Below are 16,138 nucleotides of genomic sequence, written 5' to 3'. Positions count from 1 at the left end.
TTTTCTCTATTTTTGACCTTCATTAAAGATGAGCTGTAATCCACCAGATTGTCTCCTGTTCATACACAGATTTTCCTTTTGAAGTATCAACATTCTGAGTCTGATCTTGTAAAGAAAATGTTTGTTAGGCTGTAGAAATTCAATTGCTGCTTAGACGAGCATACCAGTTCTTCAGCAGCTGTATGAGCTGTTCAGGATTTCTGTATTCGCTTATGACTTTAGCTTGTGGCGTTAAACGTGCATGACTTGAACCTTGGGACAGCAGTAACTTGTTTGGTTGCAATTTTGCTGACTTGTAAATGAATTGTGACCTGCTGCAGGCAATTCAGCCTCGGTGCTGGATGCTCTGCTGAAATTCCCCGAGAGCATTGGTCAGCCAGCGGCGACTGCTCTGTAAAGAAATGGTTGGTACCACTGACCACCTGACAAAAGTGATGGAAGTTGTTTCTTTTCTGGAAAATGTTTGGTAGCCTGGAGCTGTGCTTGTCCAGAGGGAGCTGGGCCACTAACCTCTTTGGCTTGTCTTGCTGTGAGTGGTATTGGGTACTTGGATTCAAATAATTTCAACCTGTTTCGGTTCTGAGAAAGCTGCTAAATGCCAATGAACGTGAGCTGTCATAGCAAGGCGATGAGCGTGTCGGGAGTCTGGCTGCACCAATGGCTTGGCCTTTTGAGTCTCCTGGATCCCAGGTTCTAGTCCATGTCAGTGTAAATTGCTCGACTGTATCTTACTGCATTATCGAGAGTTACTGGATTAAAAACGGACTTTGTGTAGATACTCTTAGTGCCGGACTTATGTACTTATTGTGTGGGGTTGTCTTCTCTTCCTCAGGGCCTCCACGGATGTCTCCTAAGGCACAACGGCACCCTCGAGGTCACAGAGTCTCTACTGGTAGGGGTACAATTTCAAGTGGCTTAGAATTTGTATCTCATAATGCACCAGGGGAAGCATCTACTACTGCAGTGGCCCGAGGCAGCCCTTCAGGTGGGACGTGGTCATCAGTTGTCAGTGGGGGTAGGTAAAGCTTGGCTTATTGCAGATGGCTTGCCAGGGGTGCTCTAGAGTGTGAATGTGAAGCAGAACACTGCGTTTCTAGACAATACAGGCTCTGCATCAACACTGGTCTGCTAACGTAGCTTGCTTAGATGCAGTGGGAGAAGGGAGCCAGAGAGCTTGGTGAAGTGGTTGGTGAGTCGGTCCTTCCTGGGCAGTACTGTCCTGACTGCAGAGGGGTCAAGTCAGCTGCTGTACCAAGAGAGAGGAAGGAAAAATGTGGGAATTAGTTGTTGAAAGAAGTAGTTTTGAGGACAGTTATTGAAGGAGACTAGGGAAGTTCTGTAGGTCCCATGGCATCACGGAATGTGGTTATGGCAGTGTAGCTGGGTTGTGGCTTACAAGTGAAGGAGGTGTTTGGGTAGAGGAAGGTTGCTGTTAGAAGATGAAATGATATTCAAGTTGGATATATTTTTTCTGTAAAGATTGTGCAGGTTTTGAGTGGTCATTTTGGGTTTGTCTGAGTACTGTAGCAGCAGATCTAGTCAGGATCTCTTCTTTTTGAATCGGTTTTTCAATATTTGACTTCAAATTTAAAGCTCAGTCTTGTGACCCAGGCGCTGGTCTTGAGCTCTTGCAGTTGAGGCTGTGTTCTAGTGAGTTGTCAGCAGCGGGGCGCTTTACCCAAGGGCAGGTGAGCGGCAGTTTGAAGTCTGGTACTTAGCAGTGACAGAATTCTAGAGGATTGCAGTGCGAATGCGTTTTTCAGAAAGAAGGTGTGAGTTAGACCCCCATAGACCTGTTGCCTTGTGGAAAAGATGTAAACTCCTGTTCTGGCATGACCTCTGATTCACCTTCCCTCCCCACTCCCCACTTGATATATTATTACCGTGCAAGTAGGACTGTTAAACGACTTAATCACTCTTTCTCCTCACTCACTTGAAGTCAGCTAGTGACATAAAGCAACTACCTAGCCACAGTGGGATGAGCAGGAAGCAGGAGGTACCACTTAGCATTTAAAGAATATACAACTTTCCTTGCTGCTTTAACACAGGGGCACAAAAAACATCAAAAAATCTTCTTTTACGGAAATATGTTGGGTTTTTTCCAGCTGGCAAACCTCTAAAAGAGGACGCTGTAAAATGGATGTGATAGTTCAGCCCTTTTAGAAATGTTTTACATCTATCTGTACAGAGACCTGACCACCTTTTCTGTTCTGCCTGAAACTGTGTTAATGTGAGCTTTGTAGCTGGGCTACTGGGGGGCCAGGGAGCATAGTGCAGTTTCAGGGTGGGATTGCAGGGCAGTGATATATGTTAGGGGACAGTCTGCAGAAAGATGGCACCACTTAGCTGAAATGCTGCGTTGTAGAGAACTAGGAGATGTACCTGAAAGGTAAACAGGTTTTCACTTACTCTATAATGCTCCATTAAGTATTTTAAAGCATGTTTTGAGTCATTTTAAAGATAAGTAAGCTGCTGAGCAGATGAGGAAACTTACCCTATAACTATTTTTTCCTGTTTGTTTCTAGTTCCGAGATTATCCCCTAAAACACACAGGCCTAGGTCTCCGAGGCAGAGCAGCACTCCCACGGGCCCGGCTCTGCCTTCTCCCCAGCCCGGGACCATTCCCACTGAATCTGTTGCCATGCCTGTTCCAGCTGCCTCTCCTACACCTGCCAGCCCTGCCTCCAACAGAGCAGTGACCCCTTCCAGCGAAGGTGAGGTACCCTGCCAGCTTGCCAGTGCTCCCTTCCCCGCTCCCCGACAACAGATAGGCCAATCGAAGAGCAAAGCTGCTTTCTAAACGACGGCAAAACTTCTGATGTGTTTATCTGTGTAGTGAGGTCTCCTTTTCTCACGCTGCTAAGCTGCGGTTAGGGAGAGCCTTTTTGCTAAGTCTGTGCGCTTAATTTCTTCTGCCCTTTAAGGGCTGTGGGCTTATAGGTGTTACCCTTAATTGAGGATTATGTTTTCTGCCAAACTGAGTTCCTGGCCGTTTTCTAATTTAAAGAAATGTAGGCCACTGGTTTCAAAGAATATTTTGAGCATAGCAAAAGGAAGGGGAAAACAACCCAACGTTCAGGAGCACAGCCAAATGCCTAAGAACTCTCAGATCGTTGTAGCGTTCTGTATGAAGAGCTTGGACTATTGCAAGTAATTTGCTCTTGGATTATATATAGTTTTTTTTAGTCTAGGTAAGGGTCTATGTATGATGAGAGAGATGTGTTTGGGACTTTGTCATTTGGCTTGAAGACAGGAGGGCAGGAAAGTGGGTGGTGGAGGGAATAACCCTCTAGGCCCAAACTAGGTAGCAGAAAAAGAGTAACTTGGGGTTTTTCTTTTGTAAGCTAAACACAGTCAAATCCCTCTCTGTTTCTATCTTGCCGTCTCTCTTTGGTCAGTTTGAGTTGTGTCTAAGAGAGTAACTTTAGCAATTTCTTTTCTAGCTAAAGATACTAGGCTTCAGGACCAGAGGCAAAATTCTGCAACTGGAAACAAGGAGAATATAAAGCCAAGTGAGACTTCTCCTAGTTTTCCTAAACCTGAAAACAAAGGTTTGTATGAAAAGCTTTTGTATCTCTTTGAGTAATGTAGGGATTCCAAGCACTGAGCCTTTTTCATTTTCCTGCTCACAAAGCTGGTTTTAGCTCTCTTTGGCCTGAATGAATGTTTTTACTTAGAACTGCGCTCACAATACTTCTGAGCATCATGGTCCTCAGCTTCAGTTGTAAAAATAACTGTACTCCTTCCTGTTAACACCTTAAACCCGGCTTTCTCTGCAGCATTGCTGGTTCCTTCTGTTCTCCAAAAAATCCTCCCATGTTGTTAACCTGGATGGGCGTTTCACCTTTAGCTGCTGTCTCTCGAAACGCTGGCATGTTACGTTTTGAGAGTATTACTGGATGCTTCCTTGTGTTCAGCTGAGTTCTACAGTCCCTGCACCTCGGGGCTCCTGCCTTGGTGTGATGCGTTTGCACTGTAGATATGTCAGTTATGTAATGCCGGTTTTCACAGTCTTTGTGTGTGCTCATACACGTAGTTCATGGAATTAGACCAGATAAAATGATACCACTGTATTTCATTTCTAGCTATGAAAACGTTCCCTTTCTTGTCATATTTAGAAATGTAAGGGTTGTCTGTAAAACTGGTATTAGAAATGTTTGGACAGTGTTGGTCTTCTGTTCGACAGGTGTATCTCCAATTGTTTCAGAACATAGAAAACAGATTGATGATTTAAAGAAATTTAAGAATGACTTTAGGGTAAGTTTCTCTGTGTGTTAACTCAAGGTATCATAGTTCTCCGGCACATCCAGGTTGTTTTAATGAACTGAATACATCGCATGTCTTAACAGGAAAACAGGTCCTTACTACTCGTGCTTAATTTAGGAAAATCCTGTAAGAATTCATGCTAGATACTATAAAGTCAGTGCTGACTCTGGCTGGTACAGTTGTCTCACGTGTAAATGTGCCTGTTGACTGTGCACTGAAAATAGGACTTGAAACCTGTCTGATTGTTAGGAACAATTAATTACCACATTTATGCTCCATATAGAAGAGCTGCTTCAAAGTTAAATGAAGGGTTTTGCTGGGGAAAACTGAAGAACTTAGATTACTTATTTCCTGCTTATAATGGTTTATTAAATGAGGTTAGCTTTGCAAGTGTTAAAGCACACAGGGGGATGAGCCCAGAGGGTTGTCTTCAGCTTTCCTGTCACTTCCTAATCAACATATAGGTCAGCTGAGTCGCTGAATAGCTTCTTTCACAGTGTGGGCTTAAGACATTGTCAGCGTTCACAGATTTCTTCTCTAGCAGAAATGGAAATGTATGTTTTAAAAGGTCATTTCCAGATGACTGAGGCCTGTGGGACTGTATTTTATTCTGGGTATGTGATGTGTGTTAGATTGTCTCTCCCTAGTTGGGTATTCCAATTTACTGAATATATTCCTTGGGTTTTTTTCAGTTACAGTCCAGTTCCTCTTCAGATGCAGTGGATCAGCTGCTAAACAAAACCCGAGAAGGTGAAAAGTCAAGAGATGTAGTTAAAGAAAAGACAGACTCAACCCCTAAAGAATCTATCATAGAAACTGGCAGTAATACTAACTCTAATGGTGGCAGTAGCAAACCTAATAGTCCGAGTATTTCTCCTTCAATAAGTAATAGTTCTGAGCAAAAGCGAGGGCCTGAGGTAACTTCACAAGGTGTACAGACATCTGGGCCTGGAAGTAAACAAGATAAAGAGGATAAAGAGGAGAAGAAAGATACTTCTGAGTGAGTAATTATGCCTTTTAGAATAAGCATGTCTGTTAATGAGCCATTTGCAGAAAAAGCCGGTACGAATGTGTGGTGTCTCACTGTTTGTGTGGCCGCTGTAAGAGCTCTGCGCTGCCGAGAAGAGCACAGGAGAAGTGACTGCGCCAAAAGTCACCTCGTGAGTCAGTGGCGGGGCTGCCCATAGGACTCTGGTCCTGTTGATGCCTCATTTGTATCTAAATGCTTATCTAAACATTTTCCTGGCTCATCTGAGCAGTAGTATCAACACCAGGAAAACTTTTGTATAGATAAATACAGTAAGAGTGGCTTTTTGCATGACATGTGTTGTTTGAGTGCTTAAAAATCTGACTCACAGCTGGAAATGAGATGTTTGATCTCTTTACGGTTTTTAATTGTTGAGGAGTTCTGCAGATACGCTCATGAAAGAATAATGTTGACCATAATTTTTTCTCTTTACGTTTAGGCAAGTTAGAAAATCAACCCTTAATCCTAATGCAAAAGAGTTCAACCCGCGATCTTTTGCTCAAGTAAGTGATTTGATACTGTTCGGCGTTGCCTTTGAGTAGATGTTTATAAGCAACCCTTTTCCTTGGAGGCTAATCAAGCTAATCTTGGCTGTCCATTGCTGAACTCTTGTTTGCAGCCGAAACCTTCTACTACACCAACCTCCCCTCGTCCGCAAGCTCAACCCAGCCCCTCCATGGTGGGTCATCAGCAGCCAACCCCAGTGTACACTCAGCCTGTTTGTTTTGCACCAAATATGATGTACCCGGTTCCAGTGAGTCCAGGCGTGCAGGTAAAGTGCAGCACGTGCTGCAGACTGGTGAATGCGTTTCAGCTGGTTGTCAGTGAGTTGAGGAGGCTTGGGAGGTCGGAGTTAAAACAGTGAAATGGCACAGTTTGTGTTACCCGTGTAAATACTGCCACAGTTACATCATTGTTAAGTTTCAGCTGTGTAAATACTGACTTTTCCCCGTGTTCCCTCAATCTAGATGTTCCGATATTCTCAACCACTTGTAAATGCCCACAGCTCTTACATTTATTGTTAATCTGGACAGACTTCCTCCCCAGTCCTCCAAGCATAGTCTCACTCAAAGTTTTAAGTAACCTTTTCTTCGTCAGTAGCTTCCCACTGTGTCCCAAAGGTTCTGGTGGTTGTAGGGATTACTAGTGTTTAAATGGAACTCTGTTACAGAGCTGTCTGATTTACTCCTCCTTGAAGTAGCGTTACTTGACTGGTTGTTGCAAACCACATGGCCTGAGTTGCTCGTACATAATCACAGTGATCCAAGCAAATCTCACGGGTGAGGCAGAGTTCACTGAACTGTGTAACGTAACAGGGTAAAACACATCAAAGCGGAGTGGGGCCTCCACCCCACCACACACTCTCTTTTTAAAGGAATATCATAGCTTCACCTCCTCCTTCTCTTTCAGCCTCTGTATCCTATTCCCATGACGCCCATGCCAGTGAACCAAGCCAAGACATATAGAGCAGGTAAAGGTGAGAATAATACTGCCTGTTTGGTTCTTAGTCTGCATGCAGCATGAATAAATGACAAATGTTTGTGTGTTTCCTAACCCATGTTAGTTTGATCTTTTAAATGCTATTTTCAGCGAAGGGAAGTAGGTGGAAATACTGATGCATTTCTAGATACACAAATTCAGCCAGAACATGAATAGTTTGAGTAACAGGGAGTGACTTGGTTTGGAACCTGATTTGACAGAGAGAGGAACGTCTCTGTTACTGGGAGCGTTAGGGTGAACTGATTGTCTCCTGTATTTCATAATATTACGGGTTTGTTTAAAGGAAGCTTTCTGTGCTGGATTTCTGTACTGGTTTACAGTAGAACCCTGCATGTGCCTTTATAGAGAACTTTTTTGTCAGCAAGCAGAATCTTCAGAAAGAGCGTGCTGTGCTGCTCTCCTGGAGAGAACTGACTGCTGGTTCCAGTCTGTCCTTCTGTGTTCCTGCTGCAGCAGTCACTGACCAGCTGGACTGACAATACCACGTTTTTCACAAGTGACACCTGTGGCTGAGGAGCCGGACACATGTGTGGCACGAGGCACTCGCTGCTGCGCAGTGCAGCCGAGGGGCAGAAAAATGATGGTCTTGTTTCAATAGCTGTGTTTCGGCGAACGCTCGGGCTCCACACAGTGCGTGCTTTCTCGCAGTTCTGGACAGTGGTTCGTGACGATAGGTTCCAGCACTGCAGCTCCAGTCACTGGAGGAGGAAATTGTTTAAAAGAGCCATTCTGCTGTTTAGAAAGCAACAAGTAGCCTTTATGCATGTAGGGAAGACAAAAACCTGCAATGTATTTCTGTTTTAAAACACACTGACTTTACTGTGGCCTGACCTAGGAAATCTGGTGGGTAACACCGATGGTTTTAATCAGAAATACATTGCTGTGGACTCATACTTTTTTCTGTTGTTGATTTGCAGTGTAAATACAGTCATCACTGAGTGAATTTACTGACATCTTCAACGTTTCCCTCCTTTCCTCTCCCTAAGGGGTCTGTCTGCGTGGCACGCTGCAGTGGAGTTACAGGTGCCTGAGTTAGCGTAGTTCCTAGTCGCAGTCTCACTGCAGCGAGCTGGAGCTCACCTCGAACTCTCATGCCCTGTTGCTTAGTAGGTGAACTAGTTTGTTCTGAGTGCCTTGCTGCTGTGGTTCGGTTCGTCATCTTACCAGGGTAGCTCAGGCCCCACACTACGGTGCTCTGCTCTCTTAATCTTTCTTCCCTCTACTGATTCCTATTCCTCCTCTTCTTCTAGGTTGACTTGTCCCCTTCAGTGTTGACTGTGGCCTCAGAGTTCTTTCTGCTATCCTGAGGGGTAGCACCGAGCTTAAAAGATGTGAATACCTTGAATTGTGGCTGCGTGGAGACCTTTATTCTGCTCTCCTCAGCCATAAGCACAAGTAATTCTAACAGTTGATGGAACAGTGGCTGAGTAGTTCCCGCAGAGGGTGAATTAAGCCTTTTGAAGGGGACAGGATCAAATTTGGTTAATGTAGGCATCCTGATATAACCTTTCTGTTCTGTTACTGATTCTTGGCAGTCTTTCTCTCCCTCTGCCTTCCTTCCTTCCTTCACAAAAAAGGCAGGCCTGGGTTTGTGGCCATATACGTGGCTCAAAGGCAGTGATGAAAATCAGTCGGGTTTTGGAAGAACACTTGTTCACGCTGTTCCTCTTTTTGATAGAGCTCTAATATGAGGTTAAAGGTGAGGGGTGAGGATATTCCACTTGACCACAGTGACATTTTAATGTAAAACCCTTCAGGAAATCTGTCGTTCTTTGTCTTGTGTTTCTAACATGACACTCTCTTTGCTTTGTAGTACCAAATATGCCACAGCAACGGCAAGACCAACACCATCAGAGCACCATGATGCATCCTGCCTCAGCAGCAGGCCCTCCAATTGTAGCTACACCACCTGCTTATTCAACACAATATGTTGCATATAGTCCCCAACAGTTTCCTAATCAGCCTCTCGTGCAGCATGTGCCACACTACCAGTCTCAGGTGAGTCCTTTCCACATTCACGATACCACAAACCAGAAACAACCCAGTGGCTCAGCCCTCAGTACCCTGTTGTCTGCAGTCATAGAAGTTTCTCTGAGCAGTTTCTGTGTGGTGTTATGTACTTCAAAGCCTGAAACAAATACAAGGGCAGTGTAGAAGTTGGCATTTATTACTGATACTGCCTTTTTAGCTCTTTGAAGAAATTCTTTCAGGTCATGGCCAGGACATCTCCTAAAAGTAAACGACTTGGTGTACTCCTACTTCAAAGGCTTTTAAATATAAATATGTAATTGGATAAATACATAATTGCATACACAGCTCACTGCATTACTAGAGTGGCAAAAATGAGTTGTGCCAATGGGTATGGTCAGGTTTTAGCCCACTGCAGAGAATGTCCTTAAATTTTAGAAACAAATGAGTGTAACGGTGATAGTATGAAACCTTCAGTTTGCTCTGCGTTTTAGCAGGGCCGAGCTATTACTGTTTCTTACTGTTTAGGCAGTATTTCCTTTGTGCCAGCCCTCCAATTAACTGTCTGTTTTCTTATTTCTGTTGACTGCAGCATCCTCATGTTTATAGCCCTGTAATACAGGGCAACGCTAGAATGATGGCACCACCAACACACGCACAGCCTGGTTTAGTATCTTCTTCTGCAACACAGTATGGTGCGCATGAACAGACGCATGCTATGTATGGTAGGAAACGTTTTGTGTTATATGTAACTTTTTAAGTTCTTACGTTGTGCAGGGATGTATTTAGTCTCAAGCTTCAAACGTGGGTATCGTTCAGATTTACACCAGTAAATGTGGTTTATATTTCGTAAGATGATGAGCAGAGCATTGAAAACTGAGCCACCTGGTTAAAATGACACCTCAAGTGTGCTGATTTCAGTAGGATGCCAGTGACCAAGATGAAATTTCAACCTGGGAGCTGCTAAAGAATATCTGCTGAAAGAAGTTTGTCCAAGTTCTCTTGATGCTCTTGACGCAACATCCCTTGATTGTTCCTTGATTATAATTAGAACTTGTTTTATTGCAAGGCGATGACCTCAGTTTCAAACCTTGACTTGAGTTCTGACAACTAGTGAAATGCTGTCTTTGTGATCCTCCTAGCATTACTAACAGTATGAACACTGCTGTTAAAACAAAATAAAACATGTGTTGCTTACCTTTCTTTTTTGGTAAGTCAAAAATAAGTATATGAAACAGCTCGTGTATTGCTCTGACTTTGACAGTTAGTCTCCAGCGTTACCAGATGGGCCTGTTTCACTTACAGCCAAGTGCTGAGAATGTGGGTTACCTTGTTACAAAGTAAAATGTGAAAGACCTTCTAAAGCGTTATAAATGTACGATAAATCAATGCCCAATTCGGAGGAAAAAGCTCCCTGCAAAACGTGCGATTGAAAGAGGTAGAGTCGAGGTTGCTCAAAGGCTTGGAAATTGTCGTACGATGTCAAAACAGCAGATGGGCTCTTGAAAACATGGCATTTCAGTCCTTGTTATAGCATCTGAGGAAGACTTTTACTGGGTCACGTATATTACTGACTTAGATTCTAATAAAAGATTTTCTGTACCTTTAGACATCTCTGTATGTTTTCCGGTGCTTAGTTTTACACTGCTGCTCAATGGAAGTCCATGACGTGTCACGAAAACTTCACAAGGCTCAGAACCTGAAATCTAGTGTGAAATTAATCCTGATTTTAAAAAGTCTGTGTCCTGCCCATCTGAGAACACCCTGTCAGCTCTCTGCAGTGGTATGGTAACAGAGCTAAAACACAAATAATAGAGGGAAACCTTTTCTGACCCTTGGAGGAAGAATATTTCGGCTCATTTGTGCTGAAGCTGAAATGGAAGTTACTCACAGAGATTAAGTCATTCTCTCACAGGTCCTTGCTAATTGTATTACTTTGATCTTTTCAACTCTTGTGCTTGAGGTGTCCATGTAAACAGGTCTTCTGTTTGCCTTTTCGTTAGATTAAATAGAATTCCGATGAAGTGAATGATCAAAGACTTTCAGACCTTTATTGGTGAAAACTCTCCTCTCAAATCCTAATTAAAATAAAACCGAACATGAGATAATCTGAGATTTGATTCAGAATGGTTGCATGTGACTTCTAGCAGTTTCCCATTGTGCCCCATCCTTATCTCCTGTAACCAGCGGGTTCTCCAGCATCGAAGTACCAGCCCGCTCCCTTGGCTGGCTTTGATCAGGAGTCCCTATAGTTTTTTCACTCTAACTTACAACTGTTGGATTGCATTTTGTGTTGGTTTTGCACCTTGTCTGCTGTAGGTATGTGAGTACGTACTGGTGCAAACAACTAAGCTGGGTCAAATGAGAGAATTCTTTCCTGCTGTGTAATTAAACGTTACTTTTCCAAGAGCACCTAATTTAACAGACATTGCATGTCCTCCCATGTTCTTTCAAGTAGCAACTTCTAAATATTCTCCCCCTTCCCAATACATGATCAAGGGCTTGAAATTCTTGTTACTGAAACCTTTCAATCCAGCTGGATCGTGAACTCCATATGAGACGCTTTATTTAAGAGCATGTTCTTGCCACATGCAGACACGGTTATTGCCTGGTGAACACGAATTGGCTCAAATGTGCCCTTAACCTAGAAAAGCGATGAGTTAGCTACCCAGGAAATGATTCTGAGGTAGTGCAGCACTGCCTCAGTTCAGTTTTTGCAAGTCTCCCATGTGCTGAGTACTTGAAGACCTTGCCTAGACGGATTGTGTTTCCTCAGAATGTGTCCATCCATAACGTGTTCACTTCAGCTTCTGTTTATCGATACGTGAACGCTTGGGAGTGATGTAGAGATGCTCAGGTGGTCAGTCCAAGCTGCTTGTGGAGTACGTTGCTAAGAACCACGTGCTGGAATCATTCCCATGTGACCAAGTGGCCGTAAGAAACTATCTGTACCTTCTGTTCTGTGTTTTGGGAATCTTAAGTTTTCCCCCAGTATCTTTGAACTAAATATGCCAGTGCACTTTGATTCTGGTCCTCCCTCAAAACTAATTGGAAAGTACAGAGTAACAACTTCCTGAGAAACAACCTGCACTGCTGCTTTAGATTGCTGGAGCACTTGTTCAAACAAGTTCTCAGATTTCCTTTTGGCTCTTTAAAATTGCTGGGTTTTTTTTAAATACTACCTTTAAATTTCTTTTTATCCCCCATTGCTATGAGGATTCAGTGGGCTATACTGCCCTTTTATCCTTCAAGGTACTTGTTCGTTCTTTGACATAATTCTTGCAAAATCCACTCATTTTTTTCCTGCATATGTGGTAGAGAGAAGATGTCTGCAAGGACAGCCGTGCTGAGTTCTGGGGGTTGGGGGGCACTGCTTATAAACTACTCTTAAGGTGTGAAGTATTTTCTGGTGAGATCTGAAACTCCATCTTCACTAATGGTTTGGGACAAGTTGAAAGGCTGTGGCAAGTAGTAGCTGCCTGCCAGCGAAGAGAAATGCCTGTTGAGGCACTCGGTGAACCACCCTCTGAGCCAAAAGTTTGGGGGTTGTTTTCTTCCCGTCTTGTGAAGAGCTAGCAGAATCCAGAGCACATGCAGTGACCTACACTTGTCAATAAGCACTCTCCCAGTTTAAAGAAAAGTGTTTTTGTCTGATGCTGTTCAGTGGGATGTGTCTGCACTTCTGGGATTTCCCTGCCAGTCGTTACAGTGTCCTGCTTCTGTTTCACAACCCACTGTTGACAAGAGCTCAGAAGAAGCCGAGCAGCTGAGTGCGTGGTCACCAGCAGACCCACCTAACATAGGATGGAGGAGTGTTTCAGTCACGGGTGTTCTCCCCTCAAAGCACAGCTGGGAAGGACAATGGTCAAGCAACTATCTTCCCGTCTACCAGCCAGGCGATAAAAATGTCTATTACACACGTAACTTCTGGAGCCATGAGCCTCTTAGATGTCCTTGCCAAGGGAAGTTTGAGATGCAGGTGCTGCTGAAGCAGAGCAGACACACTCCTTTAACTGCCACACGCACCTACCTGAACATGGAGAAGTTGTTCTTGCCCTGCTAAACTGCGCGATGGTTTCAGAACGTACCGTCTGTCTCTGAGGTGTTGGCTCTGTGTCGTCTCCCTGATACCAATCTCCTTGGGCTGGTGGAGTTTGCTGGCCTTGGTTTGTGGTTCCACTGCTTAGTCTGTCGCACAAAGACCCAAACTTGTCTTGTGCTGTCAGAAGGAAATGTGGTTGTCTGAGCAAAGGGTGGATATATTTGTTCCTGTGACAACGAACTTGTGTTAGTTTTTCCATGGAGCTGAACTGTGTTTTCAGGTCACTGGAATCCTCTGAAAAACTTCACTTTTGTGTTTAAAACCAAACTCGTGTAAAACCAGACCTTGGTTTTATACGGATGCATTTTCCTGTTTTTTGTGCTCTCATTCCTGTCCCCGTTCTCCCTCCCCCTTTCCCCTTCTGCATATGTTTTGCTGGTCTGGTGTTGTCTCTAACTTTATCTGGTTTCTGTCTCAGCAGTAGAGTAAATTCTATTCCCCTGGTAGTACAATGGTGGATATAATATAAACTTCAGAGGATTCTCCAGGGACTAAGAGTGAACCAGTCACCAAAGGTGTCTTGGAACTGTTCAGAATGACAGTGATATAGCTGAAAAAGCAAGGGGCCAGTTTCTGGTGTAGTGTAATTACATTTTAACCTTCTTATTACAGTGGACTGTAATAGACCATTAATTGTCGTGAAGTTCATTTTTGTGTTAATTAAGAACTGAAGACCTCAGTGTCACAGTTAAGAAGGAAGGCTTACTTGAGACTTGTGATGGTTCATCTCCATTCATTTGTAAAACTATCCAGCTCTAATAACACCTAAGTAAATAAAAACATCTGCATGGTTCTACAATCTTCAAAAAAAATTTAAAAAAAAGAAAAAAGAGATAAGAAATGACGCTGACCTTTCCAGCAGACGGGAAGTATGCACGTGGCAAGAGGCTAATTCACCTTTCTATTTCCCAAATTCAGCATGTCCCAAAATACCATACAGCAAGGAGACAGGCCCTTCTTTCTACTTTGCCAGTGAGTTGGGTTTTTTGTACTAATTTTGATTGTACAGAAAAGCACTTTCTAAAGAACAGATGTTAAAGGAATGGGACGTGTTGAGGGAACAAGTTTCCTTGCACCAAACCAGTATGTGGAAAACGCAGGAAGGTTCTTTTCAGTGGGCGGGGGGGATGAAGCTGTTGAACAGATTTATATGACCACAGGAAGATGATTTGTCGGGTTTTTAAAATGTATTTTGCATGTGGAATAATCTCTGACTTCCCTACCCAGTCTTCCATCTGCAACCAGAAGTGAGCGCTGCGTGTGGATTGCCTCTGCTTAAAACCTGGGTGAACCGCCTCGCTCGCCCTTTCTGTCATGGCCCAAACGGGATTTTTAAAACTTGGCAAGTTAATGGGCTTCCTGAAAGGAGCGGTATCTGGTGCCTCATCTCCTTAACAAGCTGTGGCTCAAGCTCTGAGCCCCTGGGAGGAACTAACTTGAGTTACAGCTGAGGTGGAGGAAGCGTCGATGCCACTGAAGGAGTGCTGTGAACAAAGTGCTTTGTTGTTGTTATAACGGGAGTGACTGGCCAAGGGCTCCTCGCCCGGTGCTCAGCATCGGGCTCTTCCTCCTTGGCAGATGAACATGATCAGTTCCATTACCTAGCTCTGGTGCTCCTGCGTGGTGCTGCTGGTGACCAGTGTAAGCAATGGGAGCGGGGCCCCTGTGCTCCGTGCTCTCAGTGCCCAGCAGCTAACCTGGACTCCAGTTAGGTACTGGGAAAGGCATATAAACTAAAAAATACTGCCTTGGGTGTTGGTGTTCATCATAGCAGTGGGAGGAAGCGGGGTTTGGGGGTGTGGTTGTGGGATGAACTGTAGCTGTCATCCAGGACCCGGGAAAGGAGGACTCCCAGTTCAGGATCTTTCCGTACTTGCTCCTGTCCTGCAGTGAGATGTTGCTGTGGCTGTCTGCAAGACCGTGCAGCCTCTGCCAGCTGCTCCTCTGGGGTCCTTTTGAGTTAGGTCACGTAAGAGGGATGTGAGGAGTAGTGCTCATTCTCCAAAAATCTCTTCTGGAACAGACTTCTTGTGTTTCTTGTACAGAAAGGGTTCTGCACTAACGAGAGGTGTAGGATGTTGACCTGTCCGGTTTTCATGTGTCTTGGTTTGGTGCACTGAAATAACTTGAATAAGCTCGTTCCTTTCATGGATAATCTTTTAAGTGAAGTCCACTCTACCTGTGAAAAATGGCTTCTTTAAATGTTTGTATTATGAAACATTTGCTATTTCTTTGCTTCCTACCATTCAGGTCTTTTAAATGTAGTTATCCTCACCATCTTACTGGGTCTGGCAATAGCTCTGAACTTCGTTCCCTGGTCAGTTCTTGAAAAAGGCTCCTCAGTGCACCTTTGGACGATGACCAACGATGACCACTGTTGGCAGCCCTGAAATTCCTACCAGGGCAAACACGAAATTGCATTGTATGGGTTTTGCAAATACCTTCGCAGCCAGAAGTTCTGCTTGGTTTCTGCTGCTCTGACCTCTTTTGATTCCAGCTCCTTCTGTGGGTTTGGTGGCTGACTGCTACGCGTTTGCCTCTCAGAAAAACGGGTTGCACTGCTGTAGAGTTGACTTGAGTGGTTCCATCCGTCTGATGGTGTTGCTCACTGTGTTACTGACTCGCTCACCTTCCCTGTGTATCCCTGCAAGGTCAGTGCAGTTTGATAGTTCACGTTAGGAACCGACTCGATCAAAAAGATGCTGAAGTGAAGCAGATTAGCCCAAGGAGCATTCCTGGGGGAGAGGAACTTGAGGCATAAAGGGTGAGAAAAACGGCGTATTTGTGCGGGGGTGAGCTGAGGTTACTTGGCAGCGAGGAGATACGCAGGGCTGTGTTGTCCTTCCCTAGAGCTTCTCAGCACGTTCTGGGATACTAGATGGCCCTTGGAAAATCACCAGAGTACCGACAGTTGGGGGAAAATGTTAGATAATTGGTGATTTATGGAGGTTTTTTTCTTTTCTTCACCTCGTGCCATATCTTGTTTGATGTGCATAGTGAGCTGTTGTGATGAACAGGCAAAAACTCTTGACAAAAGTCACGGTGAAAGTGCTTTAGTTTGGCTAAGCAGGTGAATTTCTCACGACTGTTTTGCGAGACGACTTCCGCCTTGCTGTTCCCACAGATCTCGTTGGCTTGTCACGAGCTATTAATTGCACTGGCTAAAGTGCACTGGCTGAATGGAAGCATTTTGCATTTCTAGAGTTGAAGTTTGAATGCTGCTTTTGAACTAGCAAAGGTCTGTGCATGTATTTCAGACTTGCTGCCACTGAACC

General features: G+C 44.2%; 1 protein-coding gene across 1 annotated transcript in view; it reads left to right on the top strand.

Moving 5' to 3' along the window:
* Positions 1 to 16,138, top strand: part of ATXN2 (ataxin 2) — a gene marked incomplete at its 5' end in the record, with an annotated part of 42,830 nt that overhangs the window by 18,135 nt on the left and 8,557 nt on the right. Inside the window, 10 exons of the mRNA XM_010144276.1 lie at positions 833 to 1,015; positions 2,526 to 2,714; positions 3,444 to 3,551; positions 4,187 to 4,257; positions 4,959 to 5,266; positions 5,733 to 5,796; positions 5,913 to 6,065; positions 6,704 to 6,770; positions 8,607 to 8,791; positions 9,354 to 9,486. Coding sequence (XP_010142578.1) covers positions 833 to 1,015; positions 2,526 to 2,714; positions 3,444 to 3,551; positions 4,187 to 4,257; positions 4,959 to 5,266; positions 5,733 to 5,796; positions 5,913 to 6,065; positions 6,704 to 6,770; positions 8,607 to 8,791; positions 9,354 to 9,486 — 1,461 coding nt within the window. The remainder of the gene's footprint in view (positions 1 to 832; positions 1,016 to 2,525; positions 2,715 to 3,443; positions 3,552 to 4,186; positions 4,258 to 4,958; positions 5,267 to 5,732; positions 5,797 to 5,912; positions 6,066 to 6,703; positions 6,771 to 8,606; positions 8,792 to 9,353; positions 9,487 to 16,138) is intronic.

The sequence above is a fragment of the Buceros rhinoceros genome, unplaced genomic scaffold (genome assembly GCF_000710305.1).
Source record: "Buceros rhinoceros silvestris isolate BGI_N320 unplaced genomic scaffold, ASM71030v1 scaffold38589, whole genome shotgun sequence".
Classification (NCBI taxonomy): Eukaryota; Metazoa; Chordata; class Aves; order Bucerotiformes; family Bucerotidae; genus Buceros; species Buceros rhinoceros.
Note: the sequence above shows the minus strand (reverse complement) of the source record. Positions and strands in the feature narration are given on the sequence as shown.